The sequence below is a fragment of the Lynx rufus genome, unplaced genomic scaffold (assembly GCF_022079265.1).
Source record: "Lynx rufus isolate CCGP_SWC_20201006 ecotype Redwood Valley unplaced genomic scaffold, mLynRuf1.p SCAF_1, whole genome shotgun sequence".
Classification (NCBI taxonomy): Eukaryota; Metazoa; Chordata; class Mammalia; order Carnivora; family Felidae; genus Lynx; species Lynx rufus.
Genome location: NW_025814823.1, coordinates 187,098,829 through 187,113,914, shown reverse-complemented (window position 1 = coordinate 187,113,914; position 15,086 = coordinate 187,098,829). Strand labels below are relative to the sequence as shown.

Genomic DNA, 15,086 nt, shown 5'->3' with positions numbered 1-15,086 from the left:
AGAAAATGGAAATTGTGTTAGTTGCCAATTTAATGCAGGTCTTGCTTAAAATGAACATGATTCATTTTCCCACTGCATTCCACTGAACTTTCTCTATGTGTTGTGCTTTTATAAGCTGACAGACTTTTTGTGTTCCTAATACTAGAATGTAAAGTCTTTTGGTTCATAAACCATTTTTATTATTATTATTATTATTATTTTTACTTAGCACTGCTTTTGAAGACATGAGAAGATAAAAGGTCTAGATGGCACTGCTTAAGTATTTTCCCCTGTTGTTAAATTGCAGTAGAAAGAATTGTAACATTCCTTATGCAAACACATGATTATGTTGCATGAGTTTTCAATTCTGAAAATGCATTTCATACCTACTAGCAGTCATGTACAATATATATATACAGATTGAGATCAAAGATTTCATTTAGACTGTGCATTTTAGAGTCAGAATTTGCCTATGAATTTCACAAAGATGAAAAACACCTTAATTGCTGGCTATCTGGCTGTTTCATAATCAAAAGGAAAACTATATATATATATATATATATATATGTATAAAGTGATACTAATACCATATCAGAATTGCCAAAACACATTTTTGTGGTCCTTAAATTTAACCACTGGATACCAAGCTGACTGGTTTTCATAGAGTTATGAGATCTAGCACCCCTCCCTAACCCACCCCCAGTTTGGTGACTACAGTCCAATTCAACTACAGTAAAAATATAGTTAAAAATAAAATCTACATCTACTGTTGTCTCTGGGCAGGATGAGTCAGTTGTTTCTACCTACGTGGTTATTGAATGCCAATATATGGATTTCGTTCTAGGGCATCTGTTTGAAGCTCCCATCTTTCTCCTTTTTCTGGTTTCTTCTTATCACTGTGAACAGAAATGAATCCTTGGTCATATGCTTTTGAGGCTCATGCTGCAAAGTTTCTTCTCTCACTTTGATCTAGATTACCATGTTGACTTCCCTGGACATTGAAATTTTGTTGTAACCATAAATGACAATATCAAGGATTTTTATGGCTTTTATGATAATTGCAAATAAGAGCCCACTGCTAGACTTGGGCTCTGAGTTGTCTCTAGAAAAACCTTTCTAGGATGGCATTTTGGAGTTGTGCACCTGAGTTATCGATATGCTCCTTCCTGATATATGCTACTCAAACTTTAACCCCTGGCGAAAAGGGACAGGCACTTTTATTAGTGTGTGCCCCAAAATGATTGCCTAGGTGAAAGCATGTACCTGGAGAAAATTGAGAAATTTCTACTCTGAGCCTATGGGCAGAAACTTGGTTGGATTCTGCCCAAAGATCATACTCAGAAGTGTTCAAGTGTATAATAAAAAAATAAAGGCCAGAGTTCCCTTTGCTGGTGAAGGAAAAAAAAAATACCTCCCATCTTGGAGCATAGAATTTAGAAAGCTGAATGCTAAACCTTTTTTTTTCCCCTCTCTGTCTGATAGTTGGAATAGGAGGGCAGCAGGACTCTGTCATATTCCAAGCTGCTGAATTATCAGGGGAAAAAAAAACATACATTTTATCCACAGGCAAATACTGGCCTTGCCTACTATGCACAATTAGGGATGTTACTTTGAAAATAAGTGTTTCTTGTCTTTAAAATAGAAATAGCAAAGTCATCCTCTAAGAAAACATTCAATCAAATCAAACTTTAAGGAGAAATTAGTAATCCACTATTTTCTCCAAGAAAAGCAAAATATGGACCTCACATTGATAGAAATAAAATATATTAGCTTATTCTCTTTACTGTCTCACATATGAATGCATATGTCCAATTATTATAGAAAGAAGCACACTGACATAATTTAAAAATTGAATAAAAACAATACATCATGCCTGCTGATCAGTTATATATTTTTCTGTAATATCAATTGAGGCTCATAACATTCATCATGTTAATGTGGCTTTGTTGTTATCCTATTCTACACTACTTTTCATGTTTTCTTTGATCCAGCAGATCGCAACATATACAATGAAAACACCCTTAAAAAGTCAAATCCAACAAACCCACAAACTAACTCTACTTGTGCACATAATCCTTTAAGTATTGTTTGCTATGAAAAATACAAAGGTGAATGTCATTGCACATAAGGAAATGTAGTTCAATCAATCTCTTCAAAGCCTTGCTTTGTCTCCTAAGAATATAATCAGGATTTCAGAAACAAGAAAAGCTGGCAAAGGACCATTAATCCTTTAAAGAAATGAACAAATCCTTCTTTTGAAATACCCTATTAAATTCAGAAATAAACTTAAGGGAAATGTTGTAGAGACAGCTGACATTGTCTGAGAAAATCAACCTGTCTCCTAGCTTTATCTGTGCTCTATATTAGTATATTTGAATGACTCCCAATCTAACCTGCATCTAAGATACTTCTAATTTTGCTAGCTTTTCTATTTTGTGGTTGTCTTTTGATTAGATAAACTATAAAAACCTCTTTAGGTGTGCTGTCAAAAGCCTGTGAAGTGGGGGAAAAAAATCTCTCTCACTGACCTTTTGCCATTATACAAAATATGTATGGACCAGATGCTGTGTGGGGCTGGTAAGGGTCATGCTGCTCGCTTGCTTTAATTTTGTTACAACATTTGTTTCTGGATTTTCCACTCTTCTCTGGATTATTAACTCTATTTTAACCAACAAGAAATAGCTTTTTAGAAACACCTCTTGGCCACCACGCATGATAATGTTTAGTAGTCCCCAGTTTCTAGAAATGTCAAAATGGAAGACATCAGAGTTGACTCCCTGTGCTCAAGCAGAGACTGGCCAAATTGGTTACCAAGTCTCTGTCTTCACTCTGCCTATCCTGTTTGAACTACATGAGAACCTTCTAGAATCCAGTGGGAACTATCTTCCCATGACACACCATTATCACCTTAAGACAGGCATAGGTCATCTTCAGTAAGCATGTTTGCATGGCATTGCAGATGTTTCATAAACACAGTGCCATCTCAACAGCATGCCAACCTTAGAAATGAAGATGGGGAGTATCTGGATATGACCACTTCTCAGCAAAATGACTGGCAATGCTACTGAGCCCTCTCAGAATATCTTCTAAATAATTGCCCTCTATATAGGCTGCATCAGCAGATAAAGTGGAACACTCAGACAGTCTTGCCAGCATGTATACAAATCACTTGCATTTTAACTGGAAAACCACAAGGACCTTAGTGTATTCATTACTTAGCAGAAGCAACCCAAATGGTATGAAATGGACCACAGGATAGGCCAGCAACTAAGGTATTTTAGCATCACTTTTGTCCTGGATTGATGTGTTTTCCAAGTCCTACGTCAGGCTGTACAACTGGTTTGAGGAGGAATCTAGTCCTTGCTTCCCATGGGAGGCTATGTTTTAGTTCACATAATAAAGCCAATAGACGATGTTGAAGAAGGAAAAAACCACTGGGAAGAATATGCGGGACCACCGATCTATGGCATTCACATCAGTCAAGTCGGGGATGGTGATTTTCAGTTGGGAGGCACGTCTCCGCAGGCGGCTTTTCTTTTGTGCCACATGTCGCTCAAGAGCATTTCGGCCAAAACTATGCCTGGGTAACCCGGCTTTCCGATATTGGATGCTGGAGGCATCATAGGCCAACATTGTGCTCCTGGGGTCTCCAAGTCCCATCACAGCCTCAGATGTGGCCATTTCGTTTTTTATCTCAAGAGTGCTCAGTAAGATGTTCTCATGTGGGTCCATCTGCAAGGGAGAAGAATCGAATAAGATAAAACAGTAAGCCTTTATTGCTCCTAATTATGCAAGGTGCTAGGATATGTGATCTAGGTAATATTTATCAGAGTGTTAAGAGAACCGGCTTTGAGGCTACATTATCTAAGAAGGATAACAGACAAACAGATATCGCTCATCATCTGACTAAACCCAAATCAGTACATCATTTAGAGCCATTTGAGATCACTGAGGATCATCAGGCTATGAACTGAGATGAGAATGTAGCTTGATCAAGGCTAGTGTCTCACATTTTAACTATATCACAAATATCTTCTAATGGGTTTATTTTTGATGCTCAAAAATCAGAGGCACTTTGACGTTTGCCATTCTAATGATCTTCTTTTAAAAAGCATTGCAATTACCAAGTTGTTTCAAAGCGGCCACTCAAGAGATGAGGAAGAAAGAGGAACATACTAGCTGGGTATGTGGGTTTGGGATCCATGTGTCTGGGTGCATATCCTGGTTCTGCCACTTACTATCTAAGTGAACTTGGGTGAATTCCTAATGTGAATGGTGCCTCCATCACTATAAGCTATGCTAGTTTCAGTTTCTTCATCTATTAAATGGTATAATAATCCAACCTTAGAGCACTTCTTTAATAAGGTAATGATATAATAGATATAATAAACTGCTGCTACTACCACTTAGGGCATACAGAGAAATAGAAGGCGTGGCACTCTTTAAAGAATTTACAGTTCTGATATGAATAAATACAAAATTAAGCTGTGCTAGGTATGAAATAGTATTAAGGGATTAATTACTGAGTTATGCTCATGATAGTAGCCTAATTATAGATGAATTCATGCTAAAACTAGAACTAAAACCAGTAGATAACATTTGTTAAGCACTTGCTACATATACCAGAAACCTTTTCCTATAACTTCACTTAATTGTTTCTTAACACCCATGATTATGAGATATCACCCTAAATTTGCAATATCAATATAAATAGGATAAAAGAAGAGTTTTGAACAATAGAAATTCAGGCATCATGTGACTTGCCAAAATACAACAGAATTCAGAACAAGGGACTTGAAAATTAACAGCTGGGCAAAACTGTGCATGGTGGAAGGGTCAGTGGGGTGAGGGATTGACCTGAGAAGGAATGGAAGGAGGCAGGATTCAAGAAGTGAGTTAGCCCAAAGTTGGCTGTATTAAGTTGAATTCTGAGCCCAGGGAGTAGGAGGGTGTCCTGTAGATATGGTGACCTCTTTTATCTCTTGGATGATTTTAGCTTCTTGGCAAAGCTAAAAGGAAAGAATGAATACTGACACCATGATACCCAAATATTAAATGACTGTGATAATGTTTTTTTGTTTTATTAAGAAGGGAAGATTTGTGTGTCTTATTTTTAAGAGCCTTCAATTGCTACAGATAATAAAACCTAGTTGCAACACATTATTATTAATAACAGAGTACATTTATTTTGATGGAGAATCATGATATACCAATTGCCAGTAAAGTTGTTGAAATATAAAATAAAATAAAAATGATCAATAGTAGATACTGATGATATATGGAAGCAAGGGATATAACCAAACACTTAATTGGAAGATAAAATGGTCTGAGCTTCATGAATTATGCAGAAGGCAAAAAGAAGGTTGCTAAGATTATACAGTAACAATTAGCTTTCAAATGTGGTTTAATGACCCTGTATTTTAAATTCAAATCTAAAATATTTTGAGAAACAGAACCTATAAAATATGCTAGAACCTAGTAATTGACCAATTAATCTCTGCCCGCTGATTAGATTTTCTGTAGGTTTGGTATATGGTAGTATTTTGCTTAGTGGACATATTAAACAAATATATTCTTAAGATTAATATTTAAAGTTTATAAGATTTGGAAATGAAACCCAATGAATTTAGAAACACTTCTCTCAAGGAAGGGCCAGGTAACGGCTTTAGTGATGGATTCAATGGCCCTAGGGAAGAAAACAAATGTTTAAAGTCATGTCTCATGTACCAGGGCTTTGCAGAAACTGTCTAACTGAATGCTCACGACCATCTTTTTGAAAAAGGAATTCATTCCTAGGTTATAAAGTGAAGGCATCATCAAATGTCACAAAGTCACACAGTTACTAAGTGATGGAGTTTGATCATTAGAGCACAAAGCTTGGGGGAGAGAAGTGTGACTTTACAACACTCAAGGAAAGTAAAGCGGATAGAAGTGGGGGAACATATCACTCTTCATTATTTCAGAGAGTGTTGTTATTTTCCCTTCTGCTCTGGGTTGTTTGCTCTTTTAACTACCTAGAAAATAACTGCTTAGCAAAATTCCTTTGGCCGCTACACATGACAGTTGTTCAGGAGTCTCCCCCTCTCTAAGCACCAGGATATTTGTTTTTCTATTGAGCAACTATGTTAAGAACAGTTATATACATCAGACTTGGCTGAGGTAAGAATACAAATCAATAATAACAAGCACTATAAAAATAATGGGAACAGTGGACTCTTAGTATGGCAACTTGTTCTAAGTTGGATAATTCGTCTGATTTTAGTGGGTTTCTGTTGTGTTATTTATGAAACCCAAGATTTGTTAGATAATTCTTGAAGCTTTATAATTTATTTTTAATCAAAAATTTACGAAATATACGTAACAGGCACTAGTGTGTGTCTGGCGCTGTGCCAGGTGTTGTAGCCACAGTGGTGAAGAAGACAGCACGGCTGCTGGTCCCTGTGGCAATAATAGCCTCCAGAAAACAAAATGGACTTGGAGTGAAAAGACTGGACTCCTGGTTGCCCTGTTTCTTATTTCTAACCTTGGAACAGTGATTTAATTCATCCCAAGCTAGTTTTCTCCAACTGTTAAGAATAAAGTTTTGGGAGATCAACTGACTATGCAGGAAGAACTTGGGAAGCAGAAGTGCTATGCAAGGTGATTGTCACGACAGGCTACAAATGCAGTGGGAAACATAAAGGTGCTAGCGGGCTGAGAAAACACAGCAAATAGCCATGCCTAAAAAAAGTATCCTGCCCTCACAGTGGATGTGGAATAGACATGAGTGATGAACTTTCCGTAGGTAAGCCTAATCATCTTGCTACTGCTGAAGATCTAATCAGGCTGAGGCTGCGGTTGGTTGCGGTAGGTGAGGCAGGCTGGACACTTGCATCAGCTTATAAAGTGTGACTCCTCAGTGTTGTGCTATATTAGGATAGTTGAACCCCAAACTTTGACTGCCTGCAGAGTCTTAATTAAGGTCATTAATAGTCAAGGTATAAATTAACTTCAATTAAAATACAAAACAATGAAAAGAAAAACAACAATCTTTTTTTCCCAGAAAACTCTTACCCTTAGCTATGGAGCTGTAAAGTGGAGAGGTATAAAGTACAGCCGCCTTCATTTCCAATTTATTTCCCAATTAATGGTGACATGGAGGAGGCAGCTCAAGCGGGTTGCAGTTTATTAGGCTGCACATTCAAGGGAAGCCCTGAGACACTGCTCTGATTACCCTCCCTTGTCCTTGAAGGGCCAGTTTTCTCACGTTCTCCATAAAGCCTCCCAGATAATGCCAACCTTGTTTACTCACCTCCTCAGAAATTAGCTGCATCCCTCCCTTGACACTACGCCACAGCATCTGTTTGTTTACCCAACTTGCTGTGGAATCACCAGTTCTGAGAATTTTTTGTTTGTTTGTTTGTCTGTTTTGAATAGTAGCCTGATCAACACCTGGAAGCATATCTGTTTTCTTTTAGAAGTGGAAATATAGTGCAGTGTTTCCAAGTTCTAATTCTGGACTCAGACAATCCACATTTTGACTCTGGGTTGAGCCATTCACTAGTTTTGATTCCATGGGCAAATCATTCAACCTCTCTGAGTTCATTTCTTATATGTAAAGTGGGAGAAACACCAGTCTCTAGAGTTGTTTGAGAGGATTAAATAAGACAGCACATGCAAACCACTTAGCCCAGCTTTGCACATAGCAAGCACTCAGAAAAATCATAATTGTTCTTGCTTTTAAAAAGCAATAAATATTCATTAAATGCATACATTTGATCTTCCATGGCCATTTTTTTTAAATGCCATCGACTATATAAACAAACCAGAACTTTGAATTCATCAGATTATTTAAATTTTGCTTTGATTAGTGACTTCTGTAAAGTGCTGAGAACAATGCTTCATATAAAGTAAACACTATGTTTTTGTTATAATACATAATACACTTATTAAGTATAATACATAAGTCTGGACTGAGCTACTTCTGAATGCTGAAGTGAGATGAGTAAAAGCTGCCTTTCATTTCACAGGTGGAGAGGGAGCACAGTATTCATGGGTTCACAGATCCACCAGCTATCCTCCTGACCCTCAAGCCAGTGTCAAAGAGGGAGATGTCTCCATTGCTAGTGTGGCAGAGCAAGGAAAGAGCCTGGTTTCTCTTTCCTCATGGCCCTACAACATTCCACCATAATGCTTGTCATTATGATCATCTGTTTAATATTTGGCTGCCCCACCAGGCTATACTTCCTGGGAAAGGCAGAAGCAAGGTCTTTTTCTTTCAGTGTTGTATCCCCAAGCACTTGGCATGGTGCCTGGCACATAGTAGGGGCTCAGTAAGAAGTGATTAGATAGAATTAATTTTGTGACCTTAGTAATCCAATCTCTCAGTGAGTCATCAGTAAGGTGGATTTAATTTTGCAGCACCAGTCTGAAGATTGGAACTGCATGGGGTTACCCCCTGAAGTCCTTTCTCACTCTAGGTATTCTCCCTCTATTTATACAGGTCTCTTGCTGAAGCAGTATGCTCAGGTGCCTGAAATATGGAAGGAGCATTTTTGATAGGGCCCTGGCTATTTACATGATGGATGCCCCATTCTTGTCTCAGAGAATGGAGCTTAGTGAGTAGCAACTAGAAGCCAGGACTAATCATTTTACATATTGACCTCTTTCAGTTATCCCAGTGGCCCTGTAGGGCAGGTACTAATCTCGTGCTTAGAAAATAAAGCACAGAGAAATTAAGAAACCTAACACAAGTTCTCATAGTGAATATGTGTTAGAGTAGGAATTATAATCTGGTCGTTGTTCGCCGTGTCATGCTGAGGCACAGCAGCAGCCCCCAAGCCCTTGTGTACTCTACAGCTCATAAAAGAGGACCCTCTCAGTGAATGGTAGTCCTCTGGAGGCTTGCAAAATTTTCCTTAATAAGGAATGAATAAGAATTTCTGTCTTTAAATATGCCACTAAATATGACAGCTGATGTAAAATCCTATTAAATTCAAATGCTTTCACCTACGTATAGTAGACATCTGTGGTTTGATAGTTCACCAGCCCTACCAGGGACAAATTCTGTCTAGGAACCATCTCTCAGTATTTCCTTAGTTTGGCGGATGGTATAGTCTGTTTCAGAGGTTTCCAAACTTGAACATTCATCAGAATTCCTTAGAGGCTCTGTTAAAACATAGAGATCTCGGGACCCCACTTGCAGGGTTTCTGAATCAGTAAGGCTGGAATAAGGCTCAATGATCTGCATTTCTAACAAGCTCCCAGGTTAGAAATCACCAGCTTGCAGGTGATGCCAGGCTGCGAGTCTGGGGTTCACACTTGGAAAAACTATCAGTCCATTGGACAGCAGCAGAAGGGCATGACTTCAAATAAAGAAGAAACAGAGGCCTTGAGACACAATGAAAAAGCTGAAGTTCTGACCACAGTCCACACCACCAAGCTGAAAAGCAACTTTCATACAGAGAAAACATATGTGACCTCCATTTATTACTTTCTGGAGATAGGAACTATACTAAAGCCTTCACACAGTTTCAATATTTAATCTTGACAATAAACCTATGAGAAAGTTATTTCTAATATTCTCATTTTAAAAATGAGGAGATTGAGAATTCTGGATTATTGATCTGTCCAGAGTTGCACAGTTGGTATGTAATGTACTGGCACTAAATCTGTCTGTTCCAAGGTTCCTAATCCTCACACAACACAACTGTCTATCTTGAGACTGTCTTCAATTATGAGTTCTGTCTTAAAATGCCATCTCTTTATCAGGGTGTACTTAGGCGAAGACATTCCAGAAAATGAAGGGAATAGCAGTTGTCATGTGGATTTAGCTAATCTTTGAAATCGGGTCTCCACCCCAACCTTACCAGGCTGACCAAGTGGATTTCCTAATTGTCTTTTTCTTCACTTGAGCAGTGAGACACAGTAGAAAACACTAACCTGTCCTTTTTTTTTTTTTTTTTGATTAAGATATTAACAAGACATAGTTTCCCTTTAACCAGAAAGATCATGTACCAATCTCTACTGCTCTGGGAAATATAACAAAATATTTTTCAAATTTTCATGTTTTGGCATTTTTACTTACTCAAACACCCATGAGAAATTTGTTGATAGTAGTTAAAACAAGAGAGAGAAGGAAGCAAAAGTAAATGAAGGGGAAGAGAAGGAAGAGGCAGACTAGTGAATAAACTGTCATTCTCTGCAGATAAATTGCCTTTGCAAGAACCAAGCCGAAGGCCTTGCTTTAGTCTAAGCATCTACACTATTTGCTTTCTAGTCTTGAACTTTAACTTACAGGTGTCCATTCCTGACAATAAGGGTTTTTGAAGAGGCCCTATTAAACAGGCCAGTACGAATAAAGAAAGTCTCATGTTTCTCATTCAACAATCCACCATAAAATTATGCTTTACCTGGGGTTATTTTGCTTATCAATCAACAATTAAATGCTGAAATTTTGGGAAACAGAGTGATTTATTTACTCCAGCATTCCAGAGACTCTATGAATGATTCTCCGTGAATAACACAGTGTGCACACTGATTGAATCAGCTGTTCTGTTGGGTAGGAGGATGGACTTTTCTGCTGACCTAAGTTATTTCCCAGACTGACCTGTCTGTTGATGGTTTAAATAGGAGTAAATTCATGTTAAACATCTGGATTAAGAGCTTTTCTTTTCCTTCTTTCCATTCCTAATTCCAACATTTTTTTTTTCCATCAAGAAACAGAACATGCTTTGGTTAACAGAGTTCCATTTTGCTTAAAAGGTATCACATTAAACAATGACGAATGGATCTTATTTTTATATGATTTGTTAATTCCAGGTCTAGTTTCAGATTTCTTGCTTCCTTTCTGCACCTTTCTCAGTGACAGGTGTATGCTCTGGAGGAATGTCCTTGTCCAGAAAAACAAATCACATTCCTCAGTGACCCAGCAGCATCGCATGCTTATCTTGGGAAGTGAAAATGGGGCTATTTTAAATCCCAGTTTACCACTCATATCATCAAGAGAAGAGTGAGAAATTGCAAAAACTCAGGAAATCCTAACTCTGCAATTTCCAATTACTGTGACTAGTATTGGGTAGGAGATCATGTTTTATCTTCCATGAAATGACACTGTGACCTGAGTAACTTGAAATGCTAAGGTAATGAACTGTTAACCACCTGGGAATATCCAAAGCACTTCTTTCCAAAGTAAAAACACTCAGAAATGACCTAACATGCATTCGGTATTTTAAGAGGTGAAAAAAAGTTCACCCAACCAGAACATGAAATGAAGATTCTAGGAGAGCAAGAAAAGGCCAATATCTTTGTGGAATGCCTCCACCAAAGTAAATGGGGAAATAGTAACCAAATATGGAGTTTAGATCTGGAACATACATACAGAAGAATACTGCTGAAATACCCAGGTAGTTGTGGAAGGGTGGTCATTTTAAAATACAAACTAGTAGAAAAAAAGGGCTGAGATTTCTACTCTATCTTTTTTTAATTTTGTTATGCTATTATAAAGTGTTTGAAGACTTACAACCATATTATGAGGAATTAGTACTATCAGCATTTTGAAAACAACCCTTCCCATCAAAATGCAGAAATTTGTAAGTAGCTAAAATTTACTAAGTGGTAAAACAATCATTTAAATTTATGTTTGCAGATTGAAATCTTGTGCTTTTTCTACCAAATATTTTCATATGAGGTGAAATACTTACAGTAAGGACATAGGTGGCTCTACTTATTGCTGTTTTGATTTTCAATTTTTAAATTCTCATAGGTAGGTCACATGAGTGTGTATCTCAAGGTTTGTTTAGTGAACTGTTTCACTGTTAAAGAAATCCTACTTTATAGTCACCACAATGTATAAAGATTCTGTTTCAAACACACACGTGCACACACACACACACACACACACACAAATCCATCTGGATAAATGGGTGAATCAAGTGAGTTCAGTGAGGTGTTAAGTTATTATTTCAAGTGATATAGAATTTTTTAGAGGAAATAAGAAGTATATCTCAGGAGCAGAAAGAGAAGGATATGATTTTTCTCATAGCCAAGGCTAGAAGATAAAGCTTTCATAAAAATTATGATTAATACAGGATCACTAGTGAGAAGACCTTCAGCAAGCATGAGCCATCAAATGAACTAATGCTTGTGCTCTTTTTGGTCCTTCTCATATGGGTTCCTGCCCCTCTCAATACCTATAAGAAGAGTGGAAAGAACACTGACCTCAGCAGTGAGAGCCAGTTCTAATCTTGGATTGTTCTGGGCCTCAGTGTTCTTGTTCAAGGAAGTCCAGGTGGATTTAGGACAGCCTTTGCTAACCCCCTCTACCAGGGGGTTAATCCTCTGGCTATTACCAACTGAGCGCTCATTTCCCCCATAATGGCAAACATGTAAGCAGCGACTGTATCCCATTGCTTATGTGTCCCTAATGCTGACTGCTAGAGTTGGTACTAAGTATTCAGAATAAAACTTGCTAAATGGAATTACTAGAGGATTAGATTAAGTCTAGGATCACACATTCAAAATTGGCTAGAGAGATCATATAAAAGTATGAAGCAGGTGTCATGGAGAATAGGAAAAAGTTGGCCCTGTAGTGAACTAGACTAAGAAATAGAGGGCTGCCTGAAGGACATTTAAATCCAAAATTTTAAGCTTCACTATTGTGGTCAAAATCACATCTAAGGGTTCAGCCCATGGGATGCTACATCAGTCATTTTAGATTTAATTTATAAAAACTTTGCCTTTAAGTTCCATTTAATCTATACTTATGAACTGCTTTATTGCCCTTAAAAATTATTAAATAACATAGGAATAATGCATAGAGAAATTCTGCCTAGCAAAAATCCTATAGTCCTGGAGTGTCCTTCAAAACTGTGATCTTGGGACACCTGGGTGCCTCAGTCGGTTAAGTGTGCGACTTTGGCTCAGGTCATGATCTCATGGTTGGTGAGTTTGAGCCCTGTGTCAGGCTCTGTGCTGACACCTCAGAGCCTGGAGCCTGCTTTGGATTCTGTGTCTCCCTCTGTCTCTGCTCCTCCCCCCACTCATGCTCTGTCTCTCTCTCAAAAATAAACAAACATTAAACAAATTTAAAAACTGTGATCTTGATCCAGTGCTAGTATTGTATTTGTTTTCCTAACCACATCGTAGCGCCTTGCTGTGAAATTCTGCAGTATCTCTCTGTCTTTTAACTTCATAAGTAGCCTTCCTAATTTTTGTGGCTTAATCTCTTTCATTTCTTTTACTTTCACAGAATCAAATTTATTTATTGTGGAAAATGATTCCTTTCTATGTATGTATTAGTTTATGTGCAATTGATTAAGAATGGTATGCAAATGACAGATCATGTGTTTTATTTATTTATTTATTTATTTATTTATTTATTTTTAATTAATTAATTACTTATTTTTATTTTTTGAGGTAGGGAGGGGCAAAGGGAGAGGGAGAAAGAATAGCAAGCAGGCTTGCAGAGTGGAGCCGGATGCGGGGCTTGATCTCACCACCGTGAAATCATGACCTGAGGCAAAATCAATAGACAGAGGCCTAACTGACTGAGCCACCCAGGTGCCCTAGAGATCATGTATTTTTACAAATAATATTTGGATTGAGATAGAAGGATGGATGCTAAATTTAGGGGAAATGAGGCTACATTCAAATTGTTACATTTAATAATAATAAAGTACAATTAATAAAATATATGATGAATGGACTAATTTGTTTTGGAAGGTTGACAGAATTCCTTCTGGGTTCTTTCTAATTTAATAAATAAAGCTACTAGTTTCAACTAAAGTTGAAAGTCAGGAGTTGTTTTAATTGTATGGAAAAACATAAAAGATTGGAATCATACTGAAATTCTCTGAAGGAGGAAAAAGTGAAGGAAAGTGTATTCAAAATCTACTAATTCTAATAGACATTTCTTCCATCCAAAGGAGGGACTTGTCTTGAATTACTATAGTTCCTTAGGATGAGTAGAATAGAGGCAAGTTTTAAATGAGCTTCTATAAGCACAGAGTCTTATTTGATACATTTCAGAGAGGCAGATGTAAGAATTTGTCCATTTAATTCTGATAACTCAAAGAACTTTTAACACCTGGAAACTCAGGTCCTGAGAGATAAAAGTTTGTTCCAGTTCAATTTCCATTTGAATAATTGACTGAGGTCCCAAGCTGGAGGTAAACAATTGATCTAATCTTTTTATTAGCTGGTTCATACAACTCAATGCATTATGGGTGATGACTTGGTAAGATTTTTATACACACCATGTAACTCGTAATTCACAATTTCCCAACCCATTTTTAACTAATACCACAGAGGACATTTGTTTTGGTTTCCTCCCACAAGGCTGCAAACATGCCAGTCAAGTGTTTCTAATGCACAGGGTAGGGGGAGGAGGAATGGGTAGCCTTTAGCAAAGAAGAACTACATTTTCCCTGTAGGGCTTACACATGTTTTCAAGGGTGATGACAGTGCATGTCCCTAAGAGAGAAAAGGGGGGACTTTTCTAGCTAAATGCCCTTGCTCTTCATAATATTCCACAGCCCAAGACAGTGAGTGATAGATACGGCAACTGATCAGGTTAAATTTCAAGACTTAATGGCAGGTTATGATTGGCTTAAAGGTTGTGTGATCCATAATTACCCTAGGTCATTGGGAGACTCATGGTTTTCTCTTGTTATTGGGTTTTGAAACTCACCCAACCTTGTCCCATAAGCTAATGAGGATGGGGGTAGGGCATACAGAACCACCCATTGCCATTGCCTCATTTCTGTGTCAGAAGGAAATTACCGTCTGCTTCTATCTTTCATCTAAAAGCAAAGAATTCAAGGTTTAATTTCTGTCCTCCTTAGTGAAGGCACCAAAATTTTAATGTAGTTAAAAATCTGATAGTTCCCTCTCCCTGGAAGATATTGACTCAAAAAGAGAATTAGACTACTTGAGAAAAACAAAAATAAACAAACTATATCACCTCCACTCATATGTATTAGAGACACTTATTCCCTCCACAGAACCTTACCCACAACCTCTAATTGTCTTTCATTTAATTTAGCTAAGAAGCCAGAAAGCTGATCTAATGTGGACCAGATGGGCAGGATTCCAGGGAACATATAGCAAAAGGGTAACAGAAAGAAGCA

General features: G+C 37.6%; 1 protein-coding gene across 3 annotated transcripts in view; it reads right to left on the bottom strand.

The window, feature by feature from the left end:
- Positions 1 to 3,363: 3,363 nt before the first annotated feature.
- GABRB2 (gamma-aminobutyric acid type A receptor subunit beta2) overlaps positions 3,364 to 15,086 on the bottom strand; it is a 231,508-nt gene continuing 219,785 nt past the window's right edge. For 2 of the 3 annotated variants that reach the window (XM_047073280.1, XM_047073297.1), the window contains one exon: positions 3,364 to 3,711. In XM_047073280.1, the coding sequence (XP_046929236.1) occupies positions 3,364 to 3,711 (348 nt within the window). Of the gene's footprint in view, positions 3,717 to 15,086 lie in introns of all 3 variants that reach the window. The other variant, XM_047073289.1, reaches the window with a different exon arrangement.